Below are 11,430 nucleotides of genomic sequence, written 5' to 3'. Positions count from 1 at the left end.
CTCCTTTTGCAGATCTGTGCGAGTTCACTTTGACTGCAGTATCCTCATTTCTGGGAGTCCTTCTGTACGTTTTTCTTTTGCGCAGAGCCCCATTGACAATCAGCCCAGCATCTGCAGCTGGACAGAATTCACTGGCTCACTTCCTCTTCCACATTGCTTCTGAGCTAGAGGACTCCAGTCAGACTTCTGACAGGCTTGGGACTCCAGAGCTTGTCTGCGCACTAAAACAGTGATGTGAATAAGCAAAACCAGGGCTAGCTTGGATTAGCATTGATAATGATAGCCTTCAAGACACAGTAGCACAGGTTCCGTGGGTGCTAAGTGAGAGGGCAGCCCACTGTGAGAGTGGGTATATATTCTGAGTGAAAAGGTACCCTAAAAACTCACATTGATCTATCTTCACTGCTGCTGGGACAGCACTGGGGAGACTGCAGGGTGGCTTCGATTGGCTGTCCCAAGCCATGGCTGCATCCTTCTGGGTGTGGGAACTTCTGTGTTTCCAGAAGACTTGTGCATAAAGACGTTTTTTCAGATGAAGTTCCTGTAGATGAAGGGAAGAATTTCTGGCATGGCATTTCTTGGGTGTGGACTTTCTCTTTGATCCTATTCCATGACAACTCATATGTAAGTGTTGGGGTATGTGTCAAGGTATATATCAGGGTCTGGAATAAGGCAAAGCTGGAACTAAGGTACTATTTAGCAATGTGACAATTTGTAGTGTTTTTGCTGTAGATCAGAGTCATCTCCATGGCTCTGGGACTTCTACAGATCCATCAGATGCCTGAGCCCTGGGAAAGTTGCTCTTTGTGCTACCTCAAGGGACCTTGTGCCTGTGAAAGAGACTCTTCTGTACGTTGCTGTTTCGCAAATGGCACCCATTTTTTTACAATGTTGTATTTTAAAAGAGACATCCAGCAACTTCTCTGCTGAGGTGGCAATGCCGAAACCATGAGACAGGCACCCTCTGCTCACATTATTCTTGCTGGTGCCTGCAGCCAGGGCTGTGGGCACCAACATGCCCTCATGTTCATCATGTTCAGTACATGAACACAGCTGTGGAGAAGATGAGGAGAGGGGGACATGGACATGATAGCACCAGCAGTCATCAGGCCATCACTGCTTTTCACCACAGAGAAGAGGAGAGGAAATCTGTGCTTTGTTTCAGATGTGGGGTCTGTTGCCTCATGGCCTTGAAGGACCTGGTTTCTGCCTTTGGTTTCCCCAGACTTCTCCTAGCTCAAGTGTAAGTCACCTCTTCCAGAGACAGATTCCAATCTTTCCAGTCCAACTGTCTGCCATTTTGGAAAAGTGGTGACAACTATCCCTTTACATACCTCAGCAAGACAGAGGGGACAGGGGACAATCTAGCCCTCCAGAGAACAGAGCAGTGTTCATGGTCCTTCCAAGTTTCTAGATGGCAAAACACCCCGGGCTGTAAGACACTGATGTCGAGGCTTGTCCTGGAAGACCATTTTTGTTTCTGAACCCGTGTTTTTGTTCTGTGGTTTGTGCTATTCTCACTTCTAGGGTGAAATGCCATTTTACTGTCAAAGAGGGTAAGTCATACATGATGTGTTTGGAGCAACTACATCTGTTCTGTGCTGTGTTTCACTGCAGCTTCTACCTGTGTAGAATTAAGTCCCTGTGCAAGTTCAAAACATGTTCATGGTGGCTTAGCTACTTTGATTTCTGCTTTTTAAACCCAATCTAACTTAACCAATTGGCACGGGAAGAATAGAAGGATCCCAGGAAAAATAAATGGTTGCAAACTGTTTGTCATGGCTACAAAGGGTTTCAGTTTGGGGTGGGAAGTGGTTTTTAATCATCTTCTACAAAGACTGTAGAGAGATGGATGGAACAATTGTTCAAAAGAAGTTATTCCCATGAGCTCACAGGCAACAAGCCTTACTCTTACTAATCCAGCTACACAAAACAAAGGAAACTCAGGCAATTAATTTAACGAGAGCGCTTGGGACATGATATCATTCTGAATGGACGAGCCTGAGAAAACGGCTATTTTGAATCACAGTGGGATAAGCACACAAACAGTATCCCTGTGCAACAAAATCCCTCTCAGCTGCGTGCCAACAATTAGTCTGTTAGAGCCGGGGGTATCTGCCCAAACCTGGACTTTGGGGATAAGCAAATTCCTCTTTAAATACTCACTGTAGTAGCAAGTAAAGCCCAAGTGTGCCTTGAACTGTTGGAACCAACGCTCCCAGCAGGAACCTGAAGTACAGGGGATTCTGTGCAAACTGTTGGCTAAGCTGGTGGGTTAAGCACTTGCCAGAGAGAAGGCACCACTTTGTACAGTCAAGTTTCATATGATCTCGGAATAAATCATTGCTAGGAGTAGATCCACTACCCTGGCTACCATGAAATAGAGGGATTTTTCCCTTTCTGGCACAGAGAACATTAAGCACTTTTCTTTCCAGTAAGGCTTTTTGTACCACCTTGGATAATAACAGATGGTGGAACAGCTTCTTTTCTGCAGGTAGTCAGGGGCCTGTTATGCTTGACACCTGATAGATGTGCTGTAAATGGCAGTATCTCAAGTACCTTGTTTTTAGGAACACTGTTCAGGTTCTGCCTTCAGCAAGGACTGTCTCTGCTTTACTTTTCTCCAGCGTTCCTCTCCCTTCCAACAGACTTCTGGATTTTTAAAGCACTGTTTTCCTTCACCCATTTCTTGAGTTTTCAGCTTTGTAGCTCACTTTTTGAATAGCTTTACATGTAAGATTTGGGTGGTGGTGGACTTTGTTTCCTTTAATGACCGATGTTCTGAGAGGCAAATCCTCATACTAACAGCTACCATCTCGAACAAGGTTAATACTGTTACTGAAAATCTCACTGTTCCTCTCTTAGCTTCTGGTTTAGCAAGAGGCAGTTTGTTGCTTTGAGCTGGGCTGGGTTTTGCTGTTGTTGTCACGCTGGGGACTGGGGACATAAGTGGGGCAGTTCTGGGGTCTCTGCACCCCAGGAAGCTGCAGGGTGCTGCCGTGGGTCAGCCTGGGTGCGCGGGGGTGGCCGGGCACCGCTCGGGATGGGATGCGGTGACACCGGGGTGCGAGCAGCAACAGGGATTACTTGTCCCTCCCGCGAGTTTAACCCCCGTGTGTGACCCACCGGAGCCCCGCTCCCTGACGATCCCACCGGCCAGAGCCAGCGGTTCTGCCGCCGGCAGCTCCGGCCACGACACCCCGGACCGGGGCTGTCCATGAGGCGCCCCGCCGCGCTAGGTGAGGCGGTGCCCGCGGGGCCACAGCCCGCCGCGGAGGCGGGGTGGCCGCGGGGGCAGGCGGCGGGGCGGGCTCCTTCTTTGGCCATGAGCGAGGTGCCGGCATTCGGCCGCCGCCTGCGGGACGCGGGGAGGGAGCGGCCGCAGCGCGGATCCGCCGGCGGCAGCAGGCGGGTGCTATGGCCCAGGCCAAGATCAGCGCCAAGGCCAACGAGGGGGCGCAGCAGCAGCAGCAGCAGCAGCAGTCCGGCGGGCAGCTCCGAGGCCGCTTCTACCGCTCCACATCCATGGCGGACCGATCCAGCCGCCTGCTGGAGAACCTGGACCAGCTGGAGCTCAGGTGGGGGCCCTTGCGGCGGCAGGGAGCCGGTGGCTCCGCTCCTCACGGCGGGCGCGGAGCCTTCCCCGGTGGGAGGGGGACGGGCTGGGTGAGGCTTCCTGAGGTGACCTAGGAACAGGATCCCCCGCACCGGAGGCAGTGGGGGCAGGCTTAAAAATGGCAGCTGCTACGCTGAGGTGAGGTGGCGTGTCCTGGAAACGCGAGAGATAGGGGCATGTGTGGATGTATGGGAACAGACGTTTACCGGGGGAAGCGCAAAAGGGGGTTTTGATTCGTTACGCTTTAGGGCTCGGGGAGCCCTCAGCACACGGGGGATGGCGGGTTGGGTGAGGGCAGCAGTGAGCCGACGGAAGCCGTGTCCTTCATCCCGCTCCGCAGCCCAGTGGCCCCTGTCCCGCACCTGTCAGGCAGGTGTTTCACAAGGAGATGCAGGAAATACGAGGATAAAACTCGCTGTCATTTGGGCTCTCTGAGGCTCTTGCAAGCCTTTCATCTGCAGCGCTGACTGTGGTGGAGTGTGGTGGTGATGTGTGAGGCTTCATGTCTCCCCAGCCTCCCTTTGTGCTCCCTGGTTCATCTACGGGTGTTCTTGTCACACGTGCTTACGTCCACCTCCTCTCTGAGGTTACAGTAACCCACGTAACTCTAACATGAGTAGCATCGCATCCTGCAGCTTAGGTGCCTGTTTCTGAAGTAGCTGCGAATACAGTGTGTACTCGCTGCGCCAAGGCGCGTCTGGTCTCCTCCTGATACTTGCCAAATAGTCCCATTTGATTTTTCCCCAGCTCGGCAGCGTTGAGAGGCGATTCCTTGTCTTTAATCATCTCCCTCATCCTCTCAGCTCTGCCTAATTACACGGTGTCTGTCCCGAGGTGGCTGGATGCACGGGCGCTGTGGGTGTACCACTGATTCACGTCCTGCCAGGACTGTTTCAACACGCCCTTTCCTTCATTACAGCTGCATATTGATCAGCGGCTCTCGCAGAACCACCCACCGTATTTCTAAGACTTTTCTGTAATTAAGAGAGCCCTGTGGGACACGGGAGTTGCGTTCTCCCCTTTCTGCCCACATTGCTTTGCAATAATCGGGAGTGGACTTTATGTGCTATTATATTAGCTTTCCTTGGCTCGACTGAATCTTCTTGAAGTCCCTCACAGACTTCTCTGAATTTGACTAAACCAAATCACTGTCTGCAAACAAGTCTTGCTGCTCACATCCAGGTCTGGAGCATGAATATGTAAATGCAAAATAAGTAGCAGGATATGCAAAGATGTCTTTCTCATTTGCTGAGTGTCTTTGAACCAAAGCAGACGGTTTGGTTAACCAGAAATTACACCCCAGATTACACCACCCAGTTTGCTGTGGGTCTTTCAGACAGGCATAGTTCTAAACAAGGAACAGTTTACAAAGGAAGAGTCAAACTACTTTGATTAAAGTCACTGAATTCTTGTATTTTTTTCCATGCCCAAGTAGCCAACACGCCTCGTTTCAAACTTACTTGAATGGCAGGAGGAAAAGCTTCCACTTCCTTGTTCACCAGCCAGTTTAGTTTAGCTATAGACCCTTGAGATATTGATTGTAAATGTAAGTGAAAATTTGTCGAAGTGAATAACAGCCTTTAATTAAACCCCTTGACAATCCTCAGTTCTCGAGTTGTTTAAGGTTGGCTGATCCCCGAGGCAGCCCTCATCCCTTTGGAAATGCACTGATTTGAACAGCCTTCACTTCTCTCCCTTCCCTTCCACCCCAAGAGCTGCTTTTCTGACAGTACCAGAGTATTTTTGTACCTCCCTGCCCGCTGTTTACAGAGGGACCTTTTCTCTAAGGAGAGTGAATGGAAAAGGGGGACTAACTTGGCTGCCAGGGAGTGAGCTCATCACCAGGGGGGCAGGTGGCACATTTGTCCCTTGTAAGGGCTTGGATCTTCCTGTTGCCCTGACTGCCCATGAGTGCCAAGACATCTCAGGAGCAGCTGGAAGCAGGACCAGAGTCTGTGTCTATGAGTCACTGTGTTCTGGTGGCTCAGTGAACACGCAGTCCAGGGCGTAATGGTACATGAGATAAGTCAGACTTTTGCTTGTTTTCTTTCCTAAAACCTTATTTTTTTTTGTGCTTTCTCTCCTCCCTTGGAACAACCACATTCCCCCACCATTCACGTGTATGTCTCTGCTCACCTGAGTGCAGAAGCTCAGTCTAAGAAGCTGAGGATGTCAAGGCAAACCCCCCCGTGTTGTCACTGCCCACTGCGCACAGCTCCTTGTCAGGCAGAAGGCCACACCATCCTCAGATGTTTCTTTCTGCCTTTGAACACTTCTTCGCACCTCCAGCTTAACAGAGAGCTGTTTAAGTCGGGAGTTGTGTAAAGGACAGAGTTATTGCAGCTGTCATAAGAAAGCAGGTGTCCAGTTTCTCATCTGGAAACAAAGCACGGCCGGTCCACCTGTTCCTCCGGGGAATGTTCTACTCATGGGAATGGCATGTGGGAAAGAAAGGCACTACGCAGCTCATCACGCTCTGACCACGCGAAACCAGAAGTCAGGAATGTTTTTCTAGTGTTAGGTAATGGGTGGAATATTTAGTTGATGTTCAAAGTGACAAACACACTCCAAGTAAAAATACAGCTGGATGTTTTCATCTGTTTGTTAGAAAAAGACCATGTTGCTGCATCAAGATAAGTGATAATTGGGCAGGAATATGAGTGTTCTGTGTTCTTTTTGCCTTCTATTCTGTGGCTAGTTGTTTTTTTGAGACTTGGATTGTGTTTCCACTCTGTTCCACAGCAGAGGAATATGGGTGGAAACTGTATTCTCTCTTCCAATCTTTGTTCTTTTTTCCCCACCCCAGGAAAGTAAAGATTCACACAGACCTATGAAGCTAAAGCACATTTTAGGGAAGAAGTTAGGAAAGAGGCTACAAAGTGTGGACCTGGCACTCTTGGCAGGGGCAGAGGAGGGAAAGGTGTGCAGTCCCTGTAGACTGGTGTCTCTCTCAGCTGTGGCCTGAGGAGAGGCCAGTGGGACCCTTGTCCAGAGGCCTTGCTACAAGACAGGGCAGCGAAATAGAGTAGGGATGTGGTGGGCATCTCACCTCGACAGAGCCCCCAGCATCTCTCTGGGGCACTGACCATTTTCCTGAGGCTGGCGTGAGTGGTTTCTTTGTTCTTTGTTTTCTTCCCCCTAGAGAGATGTTCTGAAGTGATCCTGTCTGGTTGTTTTGTGACCCAGGTCCCTAGCAGTGCCAGCTGCCCGTTTCCTCTGCTCCCTTGCCTTGTCTTTCTCAAACCATCTCCTCCTATCTTCTGCTCAAGCTGCAGCTCCTGCTGGCTGGCTGTTGAGGTGCTGTGTTTGCTGCCAATACACTATGTTACCATGCTGTGCCTCCACTCTGCCTTCAAGAGCTCTCTGAAACCCAAAGAATTTATTTTTAAGGCTATTTAGTCCCATCATGCTGCTAATAATTGGTCAAAATGGAAACTTTTAGAAGGGAGAGCAGAGGGGAGTCCTGTTATGCTGCTTTCCTGTCCCTTTGCCCCCATGGCTGGAGCTGCAGTGCCTCCTCCACTTGCCATTACACAGTGCCGGGGAGGTGCTCATTTTGACTGCTGTTTGTGGAAGCAAATACACCAAGATCAGAATCCCGGTGGACTTTAGTTACATTGCAGTTGAAGAAGTGGTTAAGATAATTCCCAAGTAGCAATTACTGCAAATAAAATAGTTCTCAAGATTACGTTACACGACTTTCTGTAAAATAATGTCAGTCAAAGTTCCAGTGGGTAAATAATGGTGGGGCTTTTTCAGTACACAGTCATGAATTCTGATAATTCGGCTTTTCAGTCCTACCTCACATAGCAGTAGCTGGCTTTTGGAAGCAGTGATGATCTTGTAGGCACTCTCTAGAATTGCACCAATTCAGGATGCATCTCTGCAATGCAGTTCTTCTGCATTCTTCATAGTAGCCAGCAAAGCCTGTGGAAATCAGGGATTGATTCATGTGCTGAAGGCAGACCTTTAGTTTTTAAGGCAGTACAATAATATACTGAATCTGCTTTAATAACACTATTGCAATTTTTGATTTTAAGCTCCCCAGTGGCCACAATGCATTTATAAAACTGAAAACACTAGTTTTTTTAAAAAGACACAGTGAGGCATTTATGAAAATATTGCTAGACTTGATAAATTACAAAGTGCAGACATCTGAGACATGGAATGACTCCACCTGCCTCATTGCTCTTACTAACTCCAAAGTAATAATTAAAAGCATTTGCTCTCGGCAAGCATTTGCATTGCATTAACTTTTTCCCACTCCTCCTCAGAATGAACATTAAAGGCAAGGCCTGAAGCTTGTGCTTTCACTGACTAAATTAGGCTAAATATTTTGTAAAACAGTACCATTTTGTGAGCAGGCTGCATGTGAAGTGTGACTATTTATATCCTCAGATGCTCCCATTCTTCAGCGTTCTTTTGCCCTCTTTTCTCTTACTGCTGTTCTCTGAAGTTACCTGCCCTCAGCCAGCCTCTGAGGAAGGGAGGGAGGAGCAGCAGCTCCGTACCTGTCACAGGAGCAGAAGCAGCAATGAGCCACCACCATTTCAGGGCAGGCTCATGTTGAAGAGCACAGAGCATCTAAGAGACTTACCGATGGTTTGTTTCCCTGTTTCTGGCCAGGTTTAATAAACATTTCAGGACAGATGGATTCCTGTGCTGCTTACAGCAGCTAGACCTCCCAGGCTGTGTGCTGGAAACAACTGAAACTCTCAGCGAGGTTCACATGATACGCTGCTTTTCTGCGGGGTCTGGGAGTGCAGAGTTGATGGGTTTGGCACAACTCTTGCAGCCAGTTGCAGCTTGACAAGCCCTCTGTGAGCCCCTGCCCTCAGGCCTCTGGGGCAAAGCCAACGGAGGGAAACGTTTCCATCTTGTCCTTGGCTTCCAAAGTAGATAGTTGCCAAGTGTGCTTTTCCATATTACTTGGCTGAATGCAAAATCCCCTCCTTAAAATCATGGTGGGGAGTAAGGCAAGAACTAAAGACTTGCCCTCACATTTCACGTATAGCATTTTCACACTGCCCATGGCCAGATGGGCCTGTACCTTATGCTATGAGGAGGAGGAGGGCAGACTGGGGGCATTCAACCACATAGCTTCCGAAGACCAAAGTTGTCAGGGAGAGCAGTTCCTGCTGGGCTTTCCCTTCGCCCTCACTGCATCATGTGTGATGGGGACTTGGTCTGTTTCTCTTCTAGTTCAGCAGCTGATAATAGTTGCCAGTTACCTACAAGACTTCTTTTATGGGGCTATAGTACCATCAGGCTCTGGATATCCAGACTAACCATGGAGTAGGACAGAACAGCACTGTCAGTAAAACAGAAGATGTAAGTCTTACTGAATTATTCTTGGTTATGGTTTTTACAAATTCTATTGAGTCTTGAAAAGTGAAGGTAAGATACAGGCAATGGCCATGAAATTGGAGAGGCTACCTCATGGATAATTAAGAACTGACTGTACTTCTTAAGCTGAAGCTTAAAAAAACTGTTCTTGGCAGCTATAGAGGTGAACAGCTATTTTATTATTTAAACATTTTGTTTGGTTTAACCGTGCTCAGGGTAGAGGCTTTCCGTGACGCAGCATCTGCTATGGAACAAGAGAAAGAAACCCTGCTAGAAATGATCCACAACATACAGAACAGCCAGGACATGAGGCACATCAGCGAAGGTAAACAGCTGCTTTGCCATACCCTCCCAACTGACTTGAAGTCAGACAGCCTGTGCCTTAGGGAGCAGCTCTGCTTGGTGGGTGCTGCTGGTGAAGGTACAGGCCCTGGAGCCAGCTCATGATTCCCGTATCCTGGGATCCCCTTTTCCTTGACTTTGTAACTTCAGATACTGTTCAGCCAGATGGTCTGCCATGAACGATGCTATGGTGTATATGTGTGTTGTGGTTTAAGCTGAAACCAGGACGACAGCCCATACTCTCTTCAACTGGCTTATTTTCAAAATGAGGGTAATACAGCTTAGCTGAGGGAGGGAAGTTGACGAGAATGATGATGCTTAAATACAGATGAAAAACCAGCATTTTAATGGCTTTGAGTTCTGCACAGGAGTGCTACACAGTGTACAGCCTGCAGGAACCTGATGATTAGGATCATTATCATGGTTGTGTGATATATGGCATTAAATACGTTCCCTAAATGTATGTTTTATATCAGGTGCTTCAAATTGCTGGTTCATTGGCTTTTCAGGAGCTTACGTATCAAATATGCTGTGTCCGTGGTTTGGGGAAAAATTGTTTTCAGATAATAGAAACCCATTTTTTTCCTGGCCCTTAATTGCAGCTGGTAGTCAGAAATCAGTTTTCTCTTTATGGCCTTCTGGGGTACTGCCTAAATCTCTCCCTCACAGTGGCACAGTTAACACAAACTGGCAAACATGCCAGTTTGGTTAATGAATAATGTTTTCTGGTAATACTGTATGCTTTGCTTTAACATGGCACAGCAAGTGGTGTGTTGGCAGCAGAAAATCATTGCTTACATTCTTAGGAGAGCTTAATGCATCATTTCAAATCAGAAGATGCTTCTGTGAAATAAGCAGGACTCGGGCAAAGGCAGAAAACTCATTTCTGTCCCCTGGAAATCTTGTTGATTGCCGCTTAAAAAAACAGCCTTGCTTATTGCCAAGTTGTAGCACTTTGGTTGTCTTGAGGGGAGAAGGCTTAAACAGGAGAGATTTAGGTTAGATATAAGGAAGAAGTTCTTTACTGCGAGGGTGGTGAGGCACTGCAACAGGCTGCCCAAGGAAGTTGTGGGTGCCCCATCCCTGGCGGTGTTCAAGGTCAGGTTGGACAAGAGCCTTGAGCAACCTGGTTTAGTGTGAGGTGTCCCTGACCATGGCAGGGGAGTTGGAACTATATAAGCTTAAGGTCCTTTCCAACCCTAACTGTTCTATGATTCTATGATGTTATTTGCACAGGAAAGTATTCCCCTGTAATGTAGAATGTATTCTTGGTTTTGATGTAGGTGAGAGGGAAGAGCTTAATTTGACAGCTAATCGCCTGATGGGCCGAACCCTCACAGTGGAGGTTTCTGTGGAAACCATCCGGAACGCCCAGCAGCAGGAATCCCTCCTGCATGCCACCAAGATGATCGATGAAATCGTCAATAAACTTCTAGATGATCTGGAAGATGCCAAAATCCGCTTAATGTCGCTTTACGGTGCATGCACATCTGATGTGCCAGCGGGACCCATTGATCAGAAGTTTCAGTCTGTGGTGATTGGGTGTGCCATTGAGGATCAGAAGAAGATCAAAAGGCGGCTAGAGACTCTGCTTAGAAACTTGGAAAACTCTGAAAAGTCCATCACATTGTTGGAGCATCAGAAATCATCTGTTCGACAGTCTTGCAACAGCAAACAGGATTAAACCGTCCTCTGGGCTAGTTCTGGCAAACCGCAGGATAAGCAAATCTCCATAAAAAGCACAAAGCAGCTAAGGAAAAACAGATCTCTGTGCAAGCATGCACGTATGTACGCATGCACAGCACCAAAGTATCTTTGATTGCAAGTTGCGAGCATTTAATGGGTTTTGGTAGCATCAGCATTTTCTTTTGGCAATAAAGAATGCTCCTCTAGAGTCGATCCTGCTCTGCTGCAAGTTTAATAGTGCTTCTGCTGAACTGTCAGGAACTGCCAAAATCTTTCCTCCATTCTCCTGGGTTGGTTTTTTTAAGCTAAAGTTGGTTTGTCCTGTCATGAGATTTCAGCTTTTCTCTACTGTATACATAGTGTGCGAACCAGACTTTTGGGGACAAAATGTGGCAATAAATCCAAAACCATTAATAAACTGTTGATGGTATTTTCATAAA

The 11,430-nt window shown here is 47.8% G+C and overlaps 1 protein-coding gene across 1 annotated transcript; it reads left to right on the top strand.

The window, feature by feature from the left end:
• Positions 1–3,280: 3,280 nt before the first annotated feature.
• BAG2 (BAG cochaperone 2) lies at positions 3,281–11,430 on the top strand. The gene is made up of 3 exons (XM_061460563.1): positions 3,281–3,578; positions 9,178–9,287; positions 10,588–11,430. The coding sequence occupies exons 1-3, from the start codon at positions 3,418–3,420 to the stop codon at positions 10,986–10,988; spliced, it is 672 nt and encodes a 223-aa protein (XP_061316547.1). The 5' UTR covers positions 3,281–3,417; the 3' UTR covers positions 10,989–11,430.

The sequence above is a fragment of the Pezoporus flaviventris genome, unplaced genomic scaffold (genome assembly GCF_033815535.1).
Source record: "Pezoporus flaviventris isolate CSIRO_AGI_PZ_B2104156 unplaced genomic scaffold, CSIRO_AGI_Pfla_v1 ptg000031l, whole genome shotgun sequence".
Taxonomy (NCBI): domain Eukaryota; kingdom Metazoa; phylum Chordata; class Aves; order Psittaciformes; family Psittacidae; genus Pezoporus; species Pezoporus flaviventris.
Note: the sequence above shows the minus strand (reverse complement) of the source record. Positions and strands in the feature narration are given on the sequence as shown.

Coding starts and splice junctions, on each gene's coding strand:
- BAG2 (XM_061460563.1), top strand. CDS start 3,418: ATGGCCCAGGCCAAGATCAGCGCCAAGGCCAACGAGGGGGCGCAGCAG. Junction 3,579..9,177: donor CTGGACCAGCTGGAGCTCAG/GTGGGGGCCCTT, acceptor AACCGTGCTCAG/GGTAGAGGCTTTCCGTGACG. Junction 9,288..10,587: donor CATGAGGCACATCAGCGAAG/GTAAACAGCTGC, acceptor GTTTTGATGTAG/GTGAGAGGGAAGAGCTTAAT.